This window comes from Hibiscus syriacus, unplaced genomic scaffold (genome assembly GCF_006381635.1).
Source record: "Hibiscus syriacus cultivar Baekdansim isolate YM2019G1 unplaced genomic scaffold, ASM638163v2 tig00117056_pilon, whole genome shotgun sequence".
NCBI lineage: Eukaryota > Viridiplantae > Streptophyta > Magnoliopsida > Malvales > Malvaceae > Hibiscus > Hibiscus syriacus.
The window spans coordinates 5,579,988-5,604,816 of NW_024063539.1; the positions used below are offsets into that span (position 1 = coordinate 5,579,988).

Here is a 24,829-nt window from a genome sequence, read left to right on the forward strand (position 1 = left end):
AAATGCTCGGCGTGAGAGTGGCCGTGTCTGTTTCCGGGGGAGTTAGATGTCTGGACCCTACCTCCATGGTCCAACTATGAATACAACTTTTATTTCCCCCTTTTTTTTTATTTTTTTTATTTAATCATTTTGTATATGATATATTGATTTACATCGAATATTATAAAGGTTTATTGTAAAAATGATCCTCCCAACTCAATTTATTTCATTCACAAAAATAATTTTAACTTTCCAAAGATTATTATTAGATGTGAGCCTCGACTCGAAAAACTAAATTTTTTTACTCAACTCGTACTTTTATAAATTTGATTCAATTAAAAAAATTCAAATAAAGTTTGAGTTATAAAATGTGATTAGAATAACTCAAATCTTTTAGTGATTAGTAAAATAATTTTCATGTTAGAGTTGAGTCTCTCAATTCTACATGATGTATGTATATAACATATATTAGATTATAATCAATTAGTATTATAATATTATAATTATTTACAATTAAATTTAAACATAAACTCAAACAATTAAACTCCAATTTCACAAATTCGACTAGAGTTAAAAAATGTTCAAATAAAATTTAATTTATAAAATAAAACTTGACTAACTTAATTTTTTTAACTCAAATTAACTCGATCAAACACTCATCTCTAAATATTATTATTAATAGTTGTTTAAACATCGCGTCTATTTATAAATATATCTTTGAGTTATTATTATTATTTTATTATTTTTGAATTTAATATTTTTTATTTTTAACTCTTTTAGTTATATATTACTAATTTTTTTAATAAATGATATAAGTATAAAAATAACATATCAATAAAATAATAAAATTGTAATTTAAAAATTAACGTTGACACACAAATTAAGTGATTTAATTGTTAAGAGATTTATTATTATCCCTTGAAGTTTCGGATCCAAGCACCACATATATAAGAGTATGAGCGTTTCTTGACAAATAATTGAGAGTTTTTGAACATATATCACATTGTATTCACCTTAATTTTTTTTAATAACATCGACAAAATTTAAGTATCAAATTAAGAAGGAAATTTACATAGTTCACGATGTAAAAGATGATTTATGGAAAGTTTAACTTGGAGTTTGATGATTATAAGATATTGTTTGTTTAGAATTTTTTTAGTTTGATGCAATTACTTAAATTCAAGAGCTATAGTACAAATAACACTTCTTTTTTCATTGAAACCTATCAATAAATTCAAAATATAATATATTTTAAAAAATAGATGTTAAGTTGGATGTCGGATAGATTTATTTATTTACTAACTTTTTAATACAATAATATATATTTCATTCATTGATGAACTATTTTAAATAATATATTATATAAATATATTATAATACGAATATATAATAATCTCATTCTGATTTATTTTATTCACGAAATCAAATTTATAAAAAAATAATATTAACTTCATCTTCCAAAATATTGACTTTCAACTCTCAATTTAAATCCAACCCACGACCGGATCCCGGTACCTACTGAAACAAAACTACGCTAGGCCCGACCCGGATCTAGCTCCTCAAATTAAGTAGCTCAACGATCACGAATTCGCGATTAGCGTGCCCAAAGAAAATTCGAGAACATTGACCGAGACTGGAGATGGCAGCTTCTACGTTATGGCTCCTTTCCATCTTCTCCATTTTGTCCATTGCTGCTTGCATCCACGACAAATGTGCTGCTTGCAATGCCGTCGCGGTAATAATGGAAATCGTTGATGAACACAAATGTTGTTTCACTCACTGTCAAAATTACCTATTTTTCAAAATATCAGCTGATTTTTGTTTCGTTGGATGATTCGCAGGCAGAGCTAGAGATTCAACTGTCTAAGGTAAGGACTACGGGCTTCTCTTCTATTTACATTTGCCTTTAAATCACTGCCACTCTCGGCAAATTGAGCTATAATTTGGTACTTAAATCGATAATTTATATATATGTAGGAAAAACCGAGGAATCATTTGGATATGAGACATCGTTTGGACTCGAAAGGTCAACGCCAAGGAAAGGTTATTGATTACAGGTATAATATAACAATTTTCCTGGAAAAAAGCCAACATTGCTAATGTTCATGCGGCTCGTTAGTCTCGATCAAAATTCTTTATTTTAGAAATTGAATTAAAACAGCTTCCTGTTTTTCTTTGATGCTGGGTGTAGTGTTGAAGATCAATTACGAACAGTATGGAAGAGTAGGAATAAAAAATTAGTGAAAGATCAAACATGGTAGTAAAAGGAAGCATTAGAAAGTGAGACATTGATCAATGCATAGACATTCATCATATATCTGTTCAGAATTTTCTTAGCCATTGACAATGCACACATCTTGTAGAGGGGAATTTTTGACTGAGGCCGCTCAATGGGTTCTCATATAGCTAACCTTAACAAGAGCCCTAACGGCAGTTTTTAGCAAACTCTAACACAAAATAATGACTCTTTGCCATATTATAAACAATGAGTTTCAAAAGGGAATTTTCGACTAAAGCTTGGCTAATTGATAGGTGGCAGATATATACTGCTACTTACGCCCTTGTGATTGATGGAGATTGCATGGTTACAGCAAGAAAGGATGTTTACTTTTCATCTATGGTTTATTCCCCTGTATACGTGATACCTTTGCTAAAATTGTCTCTCTTTTTAAATTAGGATGAGTGAGCTTAGGGCTGTTGAACTATTGGATGGGCTTTGTGAAAATATGCAAGATTACACACTTGAAAAGGTAGTTCTTACTTGGACTCTTTATCTTGCGTTTATTTATAGGAGAATTCATATTTAAACATGATGTTATGTTTTCCTTGAAGTTTAACTGAATATTTATTTGAATACCTTGTAGCAACTATGTTGTCAATATAACTATTATCGTTTGGTAACAGATAATGAACTTGTGGCAGCATTGACAAAATATGCAAATGTGTAGGAATCACAACTATATTCATATATAGACTGTTCAGATTCTCTGATATCTGTTTTTATATTTGAGTATGCTTTATGACAGAGCTCAATCATCTAGGTATGCAAGTACATGTTATTTCATCCGTTTTTCACTTTGCAGATAGATTCATCTCGACGTGAGTGGATCAAAGTGGATAACTGGGACATTCTCACTATTGGTATGGGCCATTTTATTATTATTATTATTATTATTATTATTATTATTATTATTATTATTATTATTATTATTATTATTATTGAGGGTGGGGAACAGTGGCAAGTATTAATAATCTAATTATGGTTGTTACTTCGTAAAACTGGCAGGAGAAGACCTTGATCAATCATAACCACTATCAGAGACTGAAATCATATGTTTCACTGCAAATGTGATTAGTCCATCAATCTGATTTTGGGCTAAAATTTTCAAGAACTTATCTCTGATTCATACATTTGTATATATTGTTAAAATATATGAGGCATAAGTTGCATGTGCGTATGCCATCTCTCCGATGGTTCTGCTTGATATCTCTAGGATTTCTGTACTTCCTAACCATTTACTGAGCCATTGTTTTATATACTTTCATGTTACTGGTTACCTCTATGTTTACCATGTTCTTAGAGATGCTGTTAATTTGTAGTTCCTTTTGTTTCGATTGTCCATTGTTTCTTAAGTTCTAAAGTATTTCCCTATTTTCGCATTTTAATTTATTGATAGATAAGCAAGAAGCTAAGGTATACTCGAAAGATATATCCTCTTATTGTGGACAGTGAGACTACATGGAGTTTACACTATTCCTCTTATCACGCGTTCTTCTTAAAGATACTTTTTTTTTTTAATTTCTTAGGCAGCAGTTTCTTTTTGGATACAATATAATTTGAATGGCAGCTATACTATAATAACCAAGTTTATATTTGTTATGGTATAGGTTACTGGAGGAAACTGAAGATGAGGTGAAATTTCATTCCTGAGTGTGAGCTTAATGCATATCTGAAATTTTATTTCTTACTTTGCTATCAAATTCATGCAGTTAACAGAATTGATAAAGAACGGATCCGTTAAGCAAGGAGATGTAAGCAAACTTCTATGTGAAGATTTGAGCGAGCACTGCAGCGGGTCAAGGTATACATGATTTTATTTCTTCTCTTTCCTCTCTTTTCAAGAAACCAGTTCTGGCTCCATCCTAAAACTCTTTTTCATTCTGATTTTATATAGTTTACACTCTCCTTTTGTCGCGGGTAGTTCTGTTGTGCTGAGGCCTAACCTGAGACTAATTTGCGTTAGGTTTTAACCTCAATTGTTAATCTGTCCGACCTAAAAAGTTGTACAGTTCATAATAATTTCGGTTGCAACAAAAAATGTTACATTACAATAGGTTTTAACTTAAAATGTAACCTGTCTATTCTAGAAAGTTACACAATTGATAATAATTTCGTTGACAATCAAGAATGTCTTGACAATAATTTTTTAGGCTACAATCGGAATAGTTATGCAATGTACATGATTTGTTATGGGGAACGTAATATTTTCAGTTTCAACATAAAATGTTACCCAAATTACTTTTAAAGAGTTACGTTCTTAAGTAAACCTTACTATTAGAATTGATTTCTGTCCTCTTTTTTAACCTTATATCAAGGAGTCTCCCTTTTGTTGCAGTTTCACTAGGTCTCATTGTATGGTGTTCTGACATTGTCACTCATTTGTATGCAGTGATAGTTATTTAGATTCGGATGGTAATGAACTATAGATCATCTAAATCATCTTGGTTCAGTGGGAGAAGAGATTTTATGGAAAAAAGTTTCCATGTGCTGCAGCAAACTGAAACGTGACTGTTTAGTTGAGAGATTTCTTTCTGGAACTTTAAACAAAATATCTCCCTCTGGACCATGTATTCGTTGTTTCCACCTTCAAATCATTTGTTTTTTTGCCGCCTTCCAGGTTCTTTAAAGTGAAACCTCTTCAATTATGCTCTATATATCTCTTTTTTGTTTTTCTAGTGTTAATTTCAACGGTTAACCTTTACCTACCCAATAATTTTAAAAAGTGTAAAATTAAAAAAAATTACACAATATCTGTTTTAGTTTTTTTTATCTGGGTTCTGCTTGCTTCCACAAACGCAGACAAATATCGCATAAAAGGAGGAACTTCTAGGCCGGGACTGGGATCTACTTTCGCTTCCCACCTACGCTTATCCTTTTGCTCTCTTCCTTTGCTTTTAGCTCCGCAAATCCTCAGATCTACTCTTTCACTCACCTGATTTTCGTTTCTCGGAAGCTGGAGATCCAGAAAGGAAAGTGTGGAACCTTCTCTCTCTCCCGATATTCGTTGGAGTTACTTTTGCTTTTTGCAGGTGAACGTTACCGCAACCATATTCCACCGGTGATCTCTACAGGTGACTCCGGCTACCCCATTAAAGTTCCACAGCAGAACCTTCGTCGGAAAATAATCCCGCCAAAAAATAGCAACTACTTCTTACTTGCCGGTCAGGTACATATAGTAGTTGGCCAGATATTTAAACGTATTATGCTACTTTTACGACTAGTTTTGATTCTGTATTAATAGTAGGTGTATCTATGTGATTGTTTAGTATTTTTATTTTTGGAATTATCACTTACTACACTATTATAATCATATTTATATTACTTGATATTAAATTAAAAATCATTATAAGGCACTACTGGATCTATATTTTGCTATATTGCTCTGGGTAGGAGTTACTAGATCATTTTTTTTTTTTCATTGTCCTATACCTCTAGTATCTTATATCATTATTTATATTTCAAATTGAGTATATCTGTTATAAATATTTATAAACTGTTTTTGCTTTTTGGGTGTTGCATTTTCGGGTCTAAGGATTTTCAGAAAGGTTTCTTCTTTGGATATTCTTTTTCATAGTCCCACATAGCTTCGATTATAGATGATTACGTGAGGTCATGTCATTCTTTTAGATCTCATAGGGAGTATAGGGGGAGGGCTCAACGGAGTGGTGTCAAGGAGACTAGACTTAGAGTTTGTTCGTTAAATGTAGGCACATTAAATGCTAGGCTGCTGGAGCTGACCGACGTACTTAGTAATAGGAAAATAGATTTGCATGTATTCAGGAGACTAGGTGGAAAGGGGCTCGCGCCAGAGAGTGTAATGGGTACAAGTTGTGGTATTCAGGAGTAGATAACGCTAGAAATGGGGTGGGTATCTTGGTATCCTCTAGTCTCAAGGAAAATGTTGTTGAAGTTTGTAGATACCGGGATAGGATCATGATGATTAAGGTTATTATAGAAGCGGAAGTGGTTAATGTCCTTTCAGTGTACGCTCCACACGTTGGCCTAGGGGAGGGGGAGAAACGTTGCTTCTGGGATCAGTTAGATATTGTACTTAGGAGCATCCCGGAGGACCAAAGAGTTTTCATAGGGGGAGACTTCAATGGCCATATAGGTAGTGCAATCGACGGGTATGACGGTGTTCATGGAGGTTTCGGTTATGGTAACAGGAATGATGAGGGGCGTACGTTGCTTGATTTTGCTACTGCTCACGACTTAGTGATCACTAACTCCTTATTTAATAAAAGAGATGCGAACTTGATTACGTTTCACAGTGGGGGACATTGTACCCAAATCGACTACATCTTGGTTAGAAATCGGGAACGATGGGCTTGCATTGACTGTAAGGTGTTCCCTGAAGAGGCATGTACATCACAACACAAATTGTTGGTTTTGGTGTTCCGCGTACCCAACGGGCGGAGCACGCATAGGAGGGCTAAACTGGGTAAACCTAGGATCCTCTGGAAGAACTTACATGGAGCGACAACTGATGACTTTAGGAGTAAGCTTTTGTCTAATACAAGTTTTGAAACTACAAACTCAAATAACGCAGATATGTTATGGAAAATATGGCAAATTCCATCAGAGAGGTGGGCAAAAAACCCTTGGGTTGTCGACGGGGAAGGCCAAGGTACATAAAGAATCGTGGTGGTGGAACGACGAAGTCCAAACTAAGGTGAAGACAAAACAAACTTGCTTCAAGGAGTTTCTTCAATGCAATGACGACGAAGAAAGGTCGGGAGCTAAACAAAGATACCAGGAGGCAAAGCGGAAGCCAAGAAAACGGTAGCTAAAGCAAAGGATAAGGCATATGAGGAAATGTACAAGAGATTAGACACTAAGGAAGGACAAAATGGCATATTCAGACTTGCAAAATCTAGGGAGACTAGGAAAAAAGATCTAGGTAACATTAGGTTTATTAAGGACAACAATGGTGTTCTTTTAACGAAAGAACAGGATATTAAGAGGGTTTGGGGTAGTTACTTCTTTGGCTTATTTAATGACGGTGCCTCTCCATGTAGAGATAATATCGTTGTTGGGTCAGCCGACCATCATACTACGGCCAATGACTGCCCTACAAGTAGGATTGGGTTTGAGGAAGTCAAAATGGCTCTTAGAAAGATGGGAAGGGAGAAAGCTGTCGGTCCTGATCAAATTCCTATCACTGTGTGGTTAGCCTTAGGAGATGAGGGAGTTAAGTGGTTGACCAACATCTTTAATATTATTTTAGAGACTGCCAAGATGCCAGAGGAGTGGAGAGAGTCTACGGTGATACCAATTTATAAAAATAAAGGAGATCCCCAACGTTGTGGTAACTACAGAGGTATTAAACTACTCAGCCATACCATGAAGCTATGGGAAAGGGTGATAGAGGCTAGGTTGAGACAAGTCACTAGGGTTTCGGAAAACCAATTTGGCTTTATGCCAAACAGGTCTACCACGGAGGCGATTCATCTACTTCGACGGCTTATGGAGAAATATAGGGAAAAGTCTAGAGATCTCCACATGGCGTTCATTGACCTTGAGAAGGCCTATGATAGCGTTCCTCGCGATACGATATGGAAGACTTTGGAAACGAGACGGATACCAACTGCTTATATCCGGACGATTCGTGATATGTACTGTAGATCTACTACTTACGTCAGGACTACAGTTGGCGACACCGAGGCATTCCCGGTGGAAATCGGACTCCACCAGGGGTCGGCTCTTAGCCCTTACATCTTCGCCTTGATTATGGACGACATCTATTGTGCGACACCAGACGGTGTACCTTGGTGTATGCTTTTCGCTGACGACATTGTCTTAGTGGCTGAAACAAAATCTGAGTTGAATAGCAGACTGGCTACCTGGAAGACTGCTTTGGAAGAAAAAGGTTTAAGGATCAATATTGAAAAGACAGAGTATTTATGTTCAAACTTCAGTGGGAACCAAATGATGAAAATGTAGAAGTATGCATCGAAGGACACGTTCTTCCCTCAAAGGATTGTTTCAAGTACTTAGGGTCTATGATACATAAAGATGGGGGTGTAGATGATGACGTTACACACCGTATAAAGGCGGGATGGCTAAAGTGGAGGCTGCTACTGGAGTTTTGTGTGACAAGAAGGTGCCTCTAAAACTTAAGGGAAAATTTTATAGAATGGCAATAAGACCAGCGCTGTTGTATGGATCAGAATGTTGGGCACCCAAGAAGGATCACGTTAGGAGGATAGAGGCCGCAGAATGAGAATGCTTCGATGGACATGTGGTAGGAATCTGTGGGATATGACGACAAACTCTGCTATTAGGATGTCCTTAGGGGTGATGTCTGTTTCCGAAAAATGAGGGAGGGAAGACTACGGTGGTTTGGACACGTCCTTAGGCGACTACCGTCGGATGCGGTCAGGAGGTAGAGTCGATTACAGTCGACGGTGCCAGAAGGAAATGACGACCAAGGCGGAAGTGGGATGACTGCTTGAGATCTGATTTGAGGGATTTAGGCCTTACCGAAGACATGACCTATGATAGGAAATTATGGAGGCTTAAGACTAGGGTAGTCGAGTAGTGTGGGTCACATCTATAGGGTGTATCATCTTTGTCTTCTTTTAAATGCATTTGTAGTTATTTCCTTGACTTTTACTTTTTATACTTTTCTGTTATTGGTATTTATGAAATATTAGAACTGGGCTTGCTATCGTTGTCTCATGTGTATCATTCTCATCATGTTTCCTATGTTAATTTTAGCCGGGTCTTAGGTTTCTGTCTATATGCAGAGACTCTTTCACAGGGATTATTTTGCAGGGATTACTCCCCATTACAGAAGCACATATGATATTAATGACTGCATATGAATACTGTTTAGCTATGTATTTATGTAATTATTTATACATGCATTGCATTTTATCTATATTTTTAATTTTCTGACTGCCGGAGGTCTTTCACGGAAGCTATTCTCAACCTGGCGTTGGGGGCAGCCTACTACCCTACCTCCCCCTTACCCCATACATATGGGAATTGGGTTTTGTTGTTGTTGTTGTTGTATTCATATATATATCCTTCTTGCATAGTTTGACATGACAACTTAAATTGTTATCAGACACATCTCAACTTTATCCAACACAACTACGCTCCATTTTTAACTTTAATTGCATTTTGCATGGTTTAGCGACAAGTATTCAATGGAGTCGATTAAAAAGATTTGAGTTAATTGAGTTGATGAGTTTTATTTAATATTTATAACTAAAATTTTATTTGAATTTTTTTTAGTTAAATTTATAAAATATGAGTCGAGTTGTTAATATTTATATTTTTAGCATTTTGATCCCTAATGGTTCATTTTGGGAAGAAAAGATCCTTCCATTAATAAAAACTGTTAGTCAACAAACGATCAATGCTCCAAAATAGAAATCTTTTTATCTTAAATAAAACGGAAGCTAAAATTCTAAAAAAAATAAATAAAATAAAGGCTAAAATGATTATTTAATCAAACTTTAGAATTTTTCCCCCTAAAGTAGGATGTTAGAGGTCAAAATGTTCCAAAACAAATGATCCAAAATGACTATTTAGTCATATGTTATTGACATTTTTTGACATTATGTCGTATTTATAATGTTATGGTATTAATTAATTTTAATTTAAACGGATTTCTAAAACTATAGACGATATACATATATATTTCATCATATTTTTTCATAAATGATATACATATATAATGTAGAATTAAGAGACTCGATTTAAACTTAAAAACCAGTCTATTAATTACTAAAAATTTCGAATTATTTGAGTCACATTTTATAACTCAAACTTTATTTGAAATCGAATTAAATTTTTAGGGTCGAATCGAGTGTCGAGTTTTACACACCCCTAGCATGGTTTGATGACCCATGGCAAATCAGATTTGCATGCGACTAGTTATGGAAATCTTCCAACGTAAAAAAAAAAAACCGGGCATGGTACCGAGAAAACTCCAACCATTAATGGTGAATGATATCAATTATTTAATTTATCAAGAGTGGTAAACACATATCTCTCAAGATTCAGTTTATTTACACAGGAGGAAGAAGATGAGGTATCTCTGGTGAACAGGATTTCAAAACTCCAAAAGAATCATATATTCTACATGACAAGGATGTCCCTGAATGTCAGCCATGGTGCAATGGGGCAGCTGCAGCTACTCAGTAGAAAAATGCCACGACCATTTCGCCCTCCGATGCGTTTGGGAGCAAATTATCTTTCAACCATCCCCTGTTTCATCAGTTACAGTCCAGCACACCCTTTAGTAAATTCAGCCCTTCCGATGATATGCTCCTCTGAACACGGCTTTGTGGTATTTCTATTCGAGGGGGAGGATCAGCTGAGAAACAAACCACTATCACCGTTAAATTATCACAAGTGTTGCGCTTCAATGCCTCCCTCACAAGCTCTCTTGAGCATCTTTCGGGATCGTTATGAAGCATCAGCTCTTTCCTTGCCGTAGTCACGGCACACTGACTGCTCATAACATCCCACAACCCATCACACCCCATTATCAAGAATTCATCCTCCTCACTCAGGTCCGTCTCCTGCAGCTCCGGCTCTGCACTTAAAGGACAGGCAGATCCCTTTGGCGCTTTCATGTGCCAGTCTCCAAGTGCACGTGCCACAGATAATTGCCCATTAAGGTAGCCATCATAAATTACTCCGCCGAGTTTCTCGATTCTTATTCTTTCAGATGTGCAATTGGGTTTGTGGTCCCTGGACATTTCAATCGCTCTACCTCGCCTTCCCAGCACAGCTCGACAATCTCCAGCATTTGCAATAACCAAGGTTCTTTAAACAGATACTAATGTTAGAAAAGGATTCACGGAAATAACATCCAAAAAGGAATAATACCGTTGCCGATCAGTGGCTCACTTACCTTCCAAAAATAAGAGCAGTTAATGCAGTGGTGCCGGAGGATATATCCAGAGAACTAGCATCTGCAAAGGCATAATCGGCTTTCAGAAAAGCACTCTTCATCGCCTTCTCCACACAAATTGGAAAATGAGAGTCTTCAACTATGAATTTCAGGATATTCTCCCTAATAAATACTGCCGCATCTGTTCCCCCATGACCGTCAAAAACCTGTCGACATGGATTCTCAAGGTTCAATGGCCAAACGATACGATATCAGTAGAAGCATTAGAAGAACATGAGTTTTTCACTACAGACTATCAACGATGACAGATAGAAGGAAGTGCATAAATCAGATACCACATAAATTAAGATGGTTCAACTCAAGATCACATATTAACCACATGAGGCAGGTCATATATTGTATATTCTAACAAGTATACCCCATAGAAAGCTCCTGGAGAAGGTAACTTTGCATTCATCTCCAGATGTCCGAGAAGATCATCTATGCAAATGTGTTCATCCTCCATATACTGTTTGGGTCCTATTTCAGCACAACTTCCCGATCGCATGACAGGCAAAAACTCAGTTTTATCATCAGAAGATGACTTGTGAACTACAATACCAACATCCAATTCCTGGAGAAGAGAAAAGCAGTAAGTCAAAGCATTTAACAAAATGGTGTGTGAGAAAGTCGAAACACAAAATATAAACAGTATAATCCTTATTTTCTCCTAAAAACTCGATCTAATCTGAGAACGTGTCAAAAGCCAAAAGGTTATGCAGCAAAAATAGTCTTAAAAACGCCACTTGAGGATTACAATTACTCCCAAAGGATTCATCAGTGCCCTTATGCAATGTAGCACAATTATAAGTGAATTTTCATTTTAAATAACAACTAAGCTGCATTCATAGTTTATGCTAATGTAGAAGGTCCTTAAAGCTCAGGCTCCTGCAACTCATAATGATCAAAAGAGGGGCTAGATTAGACAAAAGATTAAACATACCAAATTAGCCTCAGCAATCATCCTCCCCGAACTCACACAATGCTGCATAATCGAGGTGTGACGTGGAGGTTTCCCGAGAGTGACTTGTTTTTCATTATCCATGTCTGATACATTACCCTTAGTGTAACCACCTTCTATGATTGGCAATGGAGGTGAAATATCCATACGCGCAGCCATATTCCTTTCCCAACCATAAATTGAATACCTCGGAAGAACACTTTCAAGTTAAAGCAATATAAGCCAAACCCTTTAAATAAACACAACCGAATTCTATATAGCCACTTCTCACAAATTTTCCCAATAAAGCTTGAATATTCAAAAACCTAACCCAACTTATAATTCTTCAGAGAAAATCAAAGCCCCTCGGATAAACAAAATAGCTAATAAGAATAAATCACCCAAGCAATAAGAACGCTGTAAAATTTTCTATCCAACAGCAAGGAATCGAAGTCAACTCCCAGATCAAACTACCCTTAAGCAGTTCGCATGAAAAAGATTCAATCTTTACATGAAACTAAGCCCTTAAATTACCCTTGATGAAGGTATCCAACTAACCAGGTAAAAATTGGGTTTTTTTTTATAAGAACTCGAAGCAGTGGGCAAAATTAAAAGAACCCCCGATCATAACTCCGGAAAAAAGCATCCAATCGATGAAAACAACATCAAAATATTAATTTCAGAAAGGAAAAAAAAACAGATGACTAGAGCAATAAACAATAAACTCCAAAGATTCGAGTAAAGCTGAAAAGAAAAGCTCACAAAGGGGGTGTAGAAATGGTGGATTTCTTGGTGCTTGGCGCTTAAATTTTGTTATTTGGTGAGATTGTAAGATTGATCCAAGAGATAAAGAGAAAACCCTGAGAACAGAAGAGAGAATTGGACGATGAAAACTAAAGTAAATAAAATAAAATTAAACTTGTTGTTCCTTTGTTGCTATGTGGTTGGCCACCGGCTATTCCAGGTAATCTGCTGGATCTTCTAAGCTGTCGCGGGCCAAGGATGGCGATGAGACACGTGGCTTTCAGTTATTGGTGAAAACTCAAGGTTGACCGGATGGGATTTTGTTTTAGTTAGTTGCCACCAGAGCTTCCCAGCCGTTGGATCTCTGTCTCGTTGCTCCTTTAACGCCTTTCCAGATCTTTGAGGTTAGGTTCGTTAACGTCCGTTAATGGATAGCCTCGGATTCCCGGCATTGACGTGGCTGCCTCTCATTGGAGGAAAGTTGTTATTTCGGCTAAGATACTGTTATACAACCGAGTAAAAGACTTTCTTTTTTCCTTTAAGTTGAAAATTGTTCATACTATGACGTATTATTATGTTTATTAATATTATTTAGGTTTAATGATTCATGAGATGCTATAATTTAAAAAAACAATAACTTTTTAATTATTGTTTTATTCTTAATTAAAATTTTAAATTAAAAAACTTTAGACATAAATCATTTGATCTATAAAAATTGTTATTGATCGTTACTGTATTAATATAATAATTTACAATGTTGATGTAATAGTTTATATATAAATAATGATTTTAAAAATGAAAAGGTATATCATTATTTTTTTTACAAAATTTTAAGGTTTACTTAATCTTTAAAAAATAAAACTAATAAATTATTTAAAATTTAAAATATTTAAAAATAATGATAGTTTAATATTTAATAGTTTCTCGTCAACGTGGGTATATAATTATTTTTAACATATTTTCAATGGAATAATTAAACAACAAATAATTTTCATTAAAAGTTTCTTTAATAATTTTTTTCTTCCAATTTTTTATTTTATTTTATTCCTTGAATATTTTTAGAGAGTATTCACGACAAAAGATTAATTATTGTAATCTTTAATGAATACTTTGATTCATATAAAAAAATAATAATATATTATTATATATTTTATTAATGATGAATAAATATATATATATATATATATATATATATATATAAGAGTAATATTATTTGATGTAATGGTGATATATAAGTATGCAATAGATATAATGTTGGAAAGTAAATAGTAAATATAGAAATGATTGGTTTCTTAAACCTAAAGCCTCATCCTCATCCACTTTTTTAACTTTATTCCTTGCTTCATTTCAACCAATCAAATCATTACTTTTATAAGTGATCCCCCATCATTATTGATCATGCCATGAAATACAATGCACGTGATATGGATGTTGGCTGCATGCCATTATGATGCTGCTCACCTCCCCCATACCCATAACTTACAAACCTTGAGCTTTGGGATGCCGAAAGTAGTCCAGTGTAACACCCACATTCCGATGGAGGTCGTCTGATATGATATGAGGTGTTACGTTAAGATTATTAGAGCGACTCACTAAAAAAAATTTGAAAAAAATTAAAATTTTTGTTAAAGCTCGTAAAACTGTAAAACAATTTATATTTTAAGAGTAAAATTTAACAATATCCAGAATTAAAACAGGTTTCAGACTCATATATAAAAATAAAATAAAAATTACATGTCCCTTAATCACATGCATCGCACTTCGCAAGTAACGTCGGTAGAACTCCTATACTGATGTCGATAGTTGCACTGGTACAATTATTTTAACCTGAAATGATGAGTAAAAAAAAGTGAGCTTTGGGAAGCTACGTAATACAAAACTACCAAGCGATGGTGAATGACATGCTGAGATAATACATTCTTTTATACCCACTGAAATCTTTACATGATGAACAAATATTTCAGTGATGTTTAATTTATTCATGAATTGCAACAATATCAACTTATTTTAAGTCATTAGAAAAATGGACCACTTCAACAGTAGAGGTTAATTCGATCATCTTAGGCTTCAAGGTATTCTGATTCCTTTAGAGTTAAGGGTATTTTGGTTATTTGAACATTGAAGGTTATTTTAGTTATTTTGTAGCTTGAAGACATTTCGGTAATTCTGATCAATCCAAACATATGTACCTTTTCTGGTAATTTGGTCAGATATATTCATTCAGTATTCTTTTTAGCTTTTAGAGGTAATCTTGGTATTTTAGCAGTGTAATGACATTTTGGTCAAATTAAAATTCAAGGGTATTCCAATCATTTCCTTCCGTCCAATCTTTCCATTTAATTCAATTTTTCTGAATAATTCAAACATGAATAATACTTTCAATATTTTAGTCTTTAGGTGTTTGCTGATAAATCAACAATTATAGGTCTTGTACCTTCACGAATGTTAGGATCTAATTATTAGTGACTATCCGAGCATGTCAGGAATTTAACTGATGAAACAATGATTTATCGAATTAAAATACAAATTCTCAAGGTACTTTCGCTCTCAGGTCAGTCCGAGCCATTTTTACCTTATATGGGCAATTTCGTATTTTTTACTTAGGTAATTTCAATATTAAAGCTTTTAGCGATGATAAATATAATTTAGAGATTATGATATTATTAGCTCTTCAGACTAATCAATGTACTTGAAATCATTTCTTATCAGTCTTTCAATTCCTTTAAGTAATTCAATCGTGTCTTAACCAATTTATCACTTAAACATGCATAATAGACCAATCATTTGCATTCATGCATTTATCCATTATCAACATGCTCCATATAACATGCAAAGAGGTAGTAAAGTATTACTTCAATTTTTGTCCTCCACCGATCGAACATTTAAACTCCAGTCGATCACTCTCAAACTTGAATCCAATGTCTAATAATTTCTCAGATACATAGTAAACGAATTTACGTCAGAAACTGAACTTAATCAAAAAACCAAATTGAATCCAAAGATAAAACACTGAAAAACGGCTTACCGAGTGTGAATTTGGAAAAACAAACTTCGAATTCGGACTCAAGATATCGAAAAACATAAAATATAACTTTTCAAAAAAATTGACTTTTTGATCAAAGGTACGGATTGGCTTAGACAAATTAACTCAGACGAGTTGACAATATGAAAAACACTTCAATGAAAGAATATTTTATTTTCGATGGTTCTGTTATTAATCAGAGCCAGTATGATTATATGTATTTCTTTTAAGAGAAAATAACCTCAGTGACCGAAAATGCCTAATAATATACGAATTTAACCAACTTTTTTTAGATTTGCCAAAATGACCAACAAATTCGCAACGCAAACTCCAATTTCGCAACCCAGTTTCCAATTTCGCAACGCGAATATGTAAATCGCATTGCAATTTTCCAAATTCGCATTGCGATTTTCCAATTTCGCAACGCGAATCTGTAAATCGCAATACAGAAGTCAAATTCGCAACGTGATAGTCAAATTCGCAACGCGATAGTCAAATTCGCAACACAAAAGTCAAATTCGCAACGCAGAATTTCAAATTCGCAACTGAATTTCAAATTCGCAACACAAATTTAGTTTCACAACACAAATGTTTTGGGTATATAACAATGCAGCAGCAGTAACTCATAACTTAAATCCCTAAATCACAACTCATTCCATCTCCATCTATCACTCTCTCCGGCGACATCCGTTCCTATATCCAACGACATCCTTCCCCATCTCTAATTTTTTTTACATAATTTTATTTCTATATAATTTTCAATGATTTCTCTCCCAAATTATCAACTATCAACTTAATAAAGATATATTTTTCTCTAAGTTAGTGATGATATCTAGTTTATAGCTCGTTTGTTTAGTAAATTAATTTACAATTTTTAGAATGAAATCATCTAATGTTGATCATGTTTGGATAGATTTGTGTTTTGGAGGGTCATGGGAGAATGTTCATGGTGTCTTACAATATGTGTCTTTACCGATGAATCTTCAACTAAAACTGTCATTAAAAAAGATAACTTATGAAACTCTAATGTTACATGTTACAAAAAAATTGAATTTAGAGCTTCTAAGTGGATTTAGATTATCTTATCTGAGAAAAGGTAAAGTTTATTTGTTAACCGAAAATGAAGATGTTGAACGATTCATTGCTTACATTAGTGTTTCGCAAGAAGATGATGTTACATTGTATGTTGTTGAACCTATAAGTAGTGAAGTTGGGTCAGTAGCGGGTAGTAATCAACTAAGTTCTTCAACGTAAAATTTAATGGTTCCACCATAATTTCATCACCAAGCAAATTTTGTTTCACCACATTTCCAATACCAAACATAATCTCAAGACCCACAACCTTTTCCTAATCCAAATCTCAATCAACTTTCAGCACCAAATTCTAGTTTTTGTATTAACCAGTTAGACGATTATGAACCAACAGAAAAAATTGTGAGTACTAGTCAGTATTCAAAATTTGATCTTGGTCAATACCCGGACTTTGATCTTGGTCAATACTCAGATTTTGATGATGTGATGGAAGAAGAAACAAACCCTGCATGTAATGATTTTGATATTGGTCAATACCCGAATTTTGATGATGAAATAGCCGCTGCCAAGGAAGATGTTGTTGATGATAATGAGGAGGAAGTTACGACTATGAATGAACATGTTGAACATCCATTCTGTAATTCATATAACCCTAAAGAAGAAGAAAAGAAGAAGAAGTCCCTGAAGAAAGGAAAAAGAAGAAAATGCCACGAGAGTATAACTGGAATATGTCAGAATTACTTCAGATACTGGAAGAAGAGTTGGTAAAGATATCAATTGATTGTTACACAAAAGTTATTTGTATCAAGAAAGATGATTGTTTTGATACAAAGGAAGACTTGAAGATAGCTTTGTATACGAAATGTGTGGAAGATGGCTATCAACTAAGAGTTAACAAATCAAGCAAAGATCGTTTCGAAACAAGGTGTATGATTGAAAAAAAACTGTATGTGGCGTATGATTGCAAAGAGGATAAAAGATTGCGAAATGTTTCAAGTTAGGACTTTTATTGATAAACATACATGTTCAAGAACCCAAGTTTTTCCTCACCATAGACAGGCAAACAAAAAGGTGTTGGGTGGTTTTCTGGCTGAGTTAATGTTTTTGAATGGAAGGGTATATCGGGGACATGAAATTATGACTGACATGAATGCTCGATTTAAGATTAGTATCTTATATTCTCAAGCTTGGAGAGCCAAATGTTATGCCTTGGAATTGTTAAGGGGGTCGCCAGAAGCATCGTTTGCCCAACTGCCGGCTTATTATCACAATTTAAAGCTGAAAAATCCTGGGCTGGTAACTCATATCAAAACAGATAGAGATGGATGCTTTGAGTTGCTGTTTATCACCATTAGTGTTGCGGTTAGTACATAATTATAATTTTGTTGACTCATTTTTGTTAGTTGCATGCATTTCACATTTAAATGATTATATTTCTTGTGTATATGATTTTGTAGATTCGTTTGTTTATTACTTGCATGCGCCCAGTTATTATAGTTGATGGAGCACATTTGAAAAGTCGATACCTTGGAGTAAACTTATTAGCAGTAGTCATGGATGCTAACAATGGGATACTGCCAATAGCTTACGGGGTTGGAAAATCTGAAACCTCTTATTCATGGACATGGTTTATGGGGCATCTTAGGGATTGTATAGGTCCTATTAGCAATCTGACAATCATATATGACAGGGCAAACTCAATTGACAACGCTGTTATAAGGTGTTTCCCAGATGCTTTTCATGGACTTTGTGGTGTTCATTTGTACAGAAATCTAAAATCAAGGTATGTTGGTATAAAAAATCACAAATGGACATACTGAAAGGTTGTAAAAGCTTATCGGGAAGTGGATTTTAATAAGCATATAAATTGTTTAAGACGTGTTTTGCCTCAATGTGCTCAAACACTAGAAGATGTCGGGTTTGAAAGATGGTCAAGAGTACATCAACTTGGAGCAAGATATGGTTTTATGGCGTCTAATAGTGCAGAATCAATCAACGCTCTAAGTCGTCATTCCCGGAAATTACCCATTACTATGTTAATGGAGTTTTTTCGAGCCACTATTCAACAGTGGTACTACAAGAAAAGAAACCATGCATGTATTATTTCTTTAAATTCGTAACTTATCATATATTTTACTAAGTATTATTTATTTAAATTTACAGGAACATTGGAACGTCGTGTTACACCATGGACTGAAAAAAAGATAACGAAACGTGTTGTGAAGTCAACGTCCTGGAGAGTTGAACCATGTTCAAACACTTTGTTTGAAGTATTGGATAATAACTTAAATGGGCTTGTCGATCTAAATGCAAAGTCGTGTAGTTGTAAGAAATGACAAACATCTGGTTATCGTGTGGCCATGTTATAAAAGTTGCTCTTCATCTAAACTAAGATGATTCAAGCACATACGTTATGGATTGCTACACTACAGAAGTATATCGACAGACTTATGCCGAGATTGTCTACTCATGTCCACATCCTTCTGAGTGGGACATACCAGATGACTTACAAATAGTTTTGCCACCAGTCATGGACAGCAGGCTACCTGGCCAACCAAAAATCACGATCGTATACCGTCTAAGGGTGAAGAGAAGAGGATATCGACATGTAGTCGGTGCAAGAAAAATGGTCATACAAGGTTGACCTGTGGATCACCAGTGTCATCACAATCATCTTTTCCTCTACCAAAAAATGGATCTTCATCAAAATCCAAAGCTCATATGGTGCCAAGCAAAAGGAAATCAAAATCGCAATCAAAATCCCAATCACAACCGACTTCACCTTTTGGGACTTATTAACTTAGGTGATTTTTAACTGCAAACGTTGTATTATGTGTATTTTATGTGTGAATGCATACATTTTCAGTTAGACATTCATTAGTAACTTGAGTTTGAACATTGCAATGATCTGTTAAGTTGTTATCATGTTGGGATTTTCTCTTGTGTTTGATTGCTTGAATAGTTGTTCTCTTGCTTCTTCAAGCGTCCTTAGCTTGTATTTATAGCTTGGAATGTGTTTGATGTTGTATATACCTTGATGTTGTATGTTGCGATCAACGCGAAAATCAAATTCACAACGCGAAATAAGCGTTGCGATAGACAAATTCGCAACGCGAAATCGCAAACCGAATTTGACTTTCGCGTTGTTAATTTACCTTCAACAAGTCTTTTTTACCTTCAACATAATGCAGATTGAAAATTAAACAACAAATTAATTAAACATTGTTGTGGGTACATTATTTGAACATTGTTATGGGTACATTATTTGAACATTGTATGTATAAATTTTTTTTCAACTTTAAACGCGAGGGAAATCCCGACCATCGTATTTTTTGGTCAACTTTAAAGCGTCAGAAATGTTTCGGGCGTATAATCTGGGTGGTATACGAGAAATGCAACAAATTTCAACTAAAAATCCTGATAATTGAGGACTACAACTTGTAATAATAACAAAAATAATAAGTTTGAAATGCTTCCGATGCTCATCAAAATCCAAAGCTCATATGGTGACAAGCAAAAAGAAATCAAAATCCAAATCTCATATGGTGCCAAGCAAAAGGAAATCAAAATCTACAACTTTAGTTTGAACATTGATATGATATGTTCAGTTGCTCATGTTGGGATTTTATCTTCTGTTTGATTTTTTGGATATTTGTTCTCTTGCTTCTTCAAATGTCCTTAACTTGTATTTATAGCTTGGAATGTGTTTGATGTTGTGTATACCTTGATGTTGTATGTTACGATCAATGCGAAAGTCAAATTCGCAACGCGAAATAAGCGTTGTGATAGTCAAATTCGCAAACCGAAAATCGCGTTGCGAATTTGACTATCGCAACGCTTATTTCGCGTTGCGAATTTGTACCTTCAACAGGTCTTTTTTGCCTTCAAACATAATGCAGATTGAATTTTTTAGAAATAACAAATCAACTTTTATAAATCAATTAAACAAGCAAAAAAATAATTCTTATTTACAAATCAAATTAAACAAATCAACTTTTACAAATTAATTAATCAAAAAATAAATCTTATTTCCTCATCAATTAAACAAATCAACTTTCAATGTAAAATTCAATTAAACAAAGAAAAAAAAGTGTACCCCAGACTGTTGTTTATGCACAAATACATTTCACGCAGCTCACTTCAGGATTAACATGCAGAAACCAAACATTTGCTCAAACAACACTTTCTATACATCTAAAACCAACAAACAACAAATTACTGAATTCTAGGTACTTAACCAAATATTTTCAAACCAATTAAAGAGTATATATGTTAACAATACTTGCTCAAACTTACCAATTGTTTATGTACAACTTTCAGCACGCGGATGCAGGTAGGCAACATCTCGCATATATCGATCTGGCCATATAATGCCGAAACCACAAGCCTACTGCAGTTCTATCTCTATCTGTGAGAGGTAGATACTGTATACTTCCTGTCGTCAAACGTTCAAAGCACAAGCATACGAGAGGACCACAATCTCCTCTGGCTCCCTACGTTTATTGTGGCGCAATCTCGTCTCTGATCATTGTAATTTTGAACTTCTTTGGCTTATTGTTTCCAGAATTTGTCCAATAATCAATCGCATTCAAGTATTTAGCCAAATGATCGCTCCATCCCTTTGTAATAATATCTCTCAAATCAGACAATGGTATGTAATTCAACATGCTGTCATATACCATTGTCTTCAGGGATGAGAGCTGAAGCTCAACGAGAAGCCAATGACGATGTTCCATAATAGGGATAAATATCTGCAATCATAAATAATTGCGCACATCAAATAAAATTTATGAAAACCTTTAAAACATTCAAAAAATAAATACTAACCTTATCGACCTCCCACCACGCAGGATAAAGTTTAGCTTTTCCATTAGCCAACTTATATGAAGCATCTCTATGATCCTTCAAGTGAGCTGCGTGAAAAGACGTCGGCATAATAGTCCATCGAGTACCTCTTTTCTTCAATTTCCTTATTATTAGAAGACGTGACACACATGCATCAATATGATGTTTTATAAAAAAAATAAATATATTAGTGAATTTATTAATAATTTAAAAAAATTAATCAAAATGCAATATAAGAAGAATATACCCTTCGAGATAGCCATTATCTTCAACCCCTAATAAAACACCCCACCAAGACCGTTCAAGAAACAAATGAATAGCATCGTCGATTTGGCATAGGTCAGAATAACACCCCTTGCTCCGCTCATGTAGATAAAAATCAACTGCGGTCTTAGCCCAAAGGGTATTATCCGTAATTGTGTCCGGTAGTGTTTCCCTCTCCTGCTGAGGAATGGTACTGGCCGGTAACACATACGAAAGCCAACTCGCATCCATCATATCAGGCACGGGAGGGGGTTTATCAATATGCCGACATATGACGCCATATGAATCGGGCTCTTGAACGGCGGGCGAGACCTCTTGAAAGATGACGGGGGCCTCTTGAACGGTGGGATGGGCTTCTTCGATGATAAGAGGGGCCTCTTGAACGATATGAGGCGCCTCTTGAATGATGATAGGTGCATCGGGTTTCTTCTTACGGAGTCTTGGCACTAGTGGGGTGAACGGAGACGTAATGGCACGTGCACGACATCTAATGCGTGAACCCCGTCGTGTAAGAAAAACCCAACGTAAAACATCTATCTTATCGGGCCGCTGAAAATAAATTAATACATAAATTAGTAAATAAATAATGCCGAAAAAAGGTTATTTGCATTTTTAGTATATTATTAAACATATTTTACCTCATTACGTAGAGTATGAACCTCATTCTGTAACGATGAAACAATATCGCGTAGAGCGGCAACCTCATCACGTAGCGCACCATTATCATCGCGTAAAAAATCCACCTCACCACGTAAAGATCGAACCTCATCACGCCATGCACCATTATCTTCACGTAAAGTACTGACGTCATAACACAAAGCACCGACCTCATCACATAATTCCCCTAACTCATCCCGTGAAGGTAGAGAACAGGGAGATAAATGTCTTGGCCTCTTTGCCGGTCGCCTATCATGAGGTGATGATGGAGAAGAGGCTCGATGATGTGATGGAATAGGTTATGGTGGAGGTGGAGAAGAGGCTCCATCAGGTGATGGCTCCGGGTGTTGAGCTGTAGAATCGGCCCGATTAGGTGATGGCTCTTGAAGTGGGGGTGCTCATCATCTGTCCCATAAAAAAACCGCTTACTAGCTTGCCACCAATCAGTGGCAAGCTCAGCCTCTGTGGGTGTCAGCCTCTGTAATGGATAGTTGGCCTCCTAACAATATAAAAGCTCAAACAAAGTTAAACTTGTATTAGTAATAACTTGTTTATATATGATATTATTTGTGTGTTAACTTACATCATTCATCGTCGTATATGGGAGTAAATCTTCCCAATCCAACATGCGGATCCTCTTCCACGTAATAGCCCTAGGAATATCATTTGATCTTTTTATCGCATATGTCCGCATGCTGGGGAAAGCCTCAAATATCCAAATCTACAAAATAATATAATACACAAACATTAGTAATTATTAAATAATTAATTATAATTTTTGAAACATTATATAGAAATTCTTACCTTAAAGGCCCAAGTAAAGCCTGTCAAAGTGTATTTAGAACCATCGCCCCGCAAACGTTTTTGGTCCTCAAAGGCAGACGACACTTCTTCCAGGTAGCTTTCCATAGATATGAACCCCACGGAAACAGGTTCTATGCATTTAGGTCATCTACTAATAATATTAGGTCCTCGGAGATTGGTTATCTGCCCTCTTTGCCTAAAAAGCCGGCATGCAAAAGTAATAAATGACATACTCGGACAACATCAAGGTCATCCATCCGAGTAAAACCATCTTTATCAAATAATCTCTTCAAGTCGTCGACGTGTATACTCGGCTTCGACTTTGCCAGCTCAGGAAAAACCCGATATAACCATGATGGGCGGGCGATATGACTAGTGTACCGACCTACATCATCGTGTCTGAAGCGTAGACCAGTGATTAAGCAAAACTCCTCCCACCCAAAACAAGTATACGCCGGTGTCGGAGGAAAATGAAACCATATCTCCTCATCACCACGTTGTACCCCCTCGGGTAGATCGTTAGTCATGGTATGAAGAAACAAATGTGTCAACATAGCATCTCCACCCGTATGTTGCACTTTCAGCCATAGCCCTAAGCAAGTATCCTAATTTTTTTTTTGTAGAGGCGTAAGTAGGGATGGCAACTCAACCCGAATCTGACGGGTTCCGACCCGACCCGATCGGGTCGGATTTTTTAAAAAAAAATCGGGTTTAGGTCGGGTCGGGTTTTTTTTAAATGTACTGTTCGGGTCGGGTTTAGGGTGAAAAAAATCCGACCCGACCCGACCCGAAAAATATATATAATTTTATCCTATATATTTAGGGATAATTACAATAATGTCCCTCCATATATAATTTTTTTCAATTAAGTCACTGTTTTCATTGAATAATTTTTTTTTATTATTTCGGGTCGGGTTTCTAAGTCATATATTCGGGTCGGGTCGGGTGAAACCTTAATTTCGTCGGGTCGGGTCACGGGTGAAAAACCCTTTCTTCTCGGGTCGGGTCGGGTGGCCCAAAAACCCGACCCGACCCGACCCATTGCCATCCCTAGGCGTAAGCGTCGACGCAATTTTAGTGGCTAGACTTAATTTATTCCTTAAGGTCAATGCAGTCGAAAAAAATTTCTATAAAAACAATAAACATACCAAGTTAGATATACCAAAAACTACAAATTATACACTATAAACAGACATGATATTAAACAGTGAAAACAAAGCCAAATATGTTTCAAACTAACACGGTATTCACCCAAGTCATTATTCTATCATAGTTCACAAAATGCATCAGATAACATTCCAGAAGTAAGCATTTATATAAACATTAAAAAGGACAACATATATGTTTAGT

The 24,829-nt window shown here is 35.4% G+C and overlaps 2 protein-coding genes across 2 annotated transcripts; one reads left to right on the plus strand and one right to left on the minus strand.

Annotated features, from left to right (window-relative positions):
• Positions 1-1,521: 1,521 nt before the first annotated feature.
• On the plus strand, positions 1,522-24,144 carry LOC120198316 (protein seele-like; the record flags this gene model as incomplete). The annotated part of the gene is made up of 10 exons (XM_039199653.1): positions 1,522-1,714; positions 1,821-1,847; positions 1,957-2,036; positions 2,657-2,729; positions 3,063-3,120; positions 3,657-3,708; positions 3,868-3,892; positions 3,970-4,067; positions 15,570-15,575; positions 24,141-24,144. Coding segments are annotated over exons 1-10 (519 nt in total), but the record flags the coding sequence as incomplete, so codon positions are not given.
• LOC120198315 (probable protein phosphatase 2C 27) lies at positions 10,214-12,291 on the minus strand. The gene is made up of 4 exons (XM_039199651.1): positions 12,115-12,291; positions 11,551-11,745; positions 11,133-11,338; positions 10,214-11,044 (listed from the first exon to the last, which is right to left on the minus strand). Exons 1-4 carry the CDS (start codon positions 12,289-12,291, stop codon positions 10,489-10,491), a joined length of 1,134 nt encoding a protein of 377 aa, XP_039055582.1. The 3' UTR covers positions 10,214-10,488.
• Positions 24,145-24,829: the final 685 nt, after the last annotated feature.

What these genes read in the sequence shown, in the direction of transcription:
- LOC120198315 (XM_039199651.1), bottom strand. Translation starts at nt 12,291, where the DNA reads ATGGCTGCGCGTATGGATATTTCACCTCCATTGCCAATCATAGAAGGT. An exon ending in CTCCAGGAGCTTTCTATGGG is followed by an intron (nt 11,339 to 11,550) that starts GTATACTTGTTA and finishes CCATGTCGACAG; the next exon opens with GTTTTTGACGGTCATGGGGG. An exon ending in ACTGCTCTTATTTTTGGAAG is followed by an intron (nt 11,045 to 11,132) that starts GTAAGTGAGCCA and finishes ATCTGTTTAAAG; the next exon opens with AACCTTGGTTATTGCAAATG.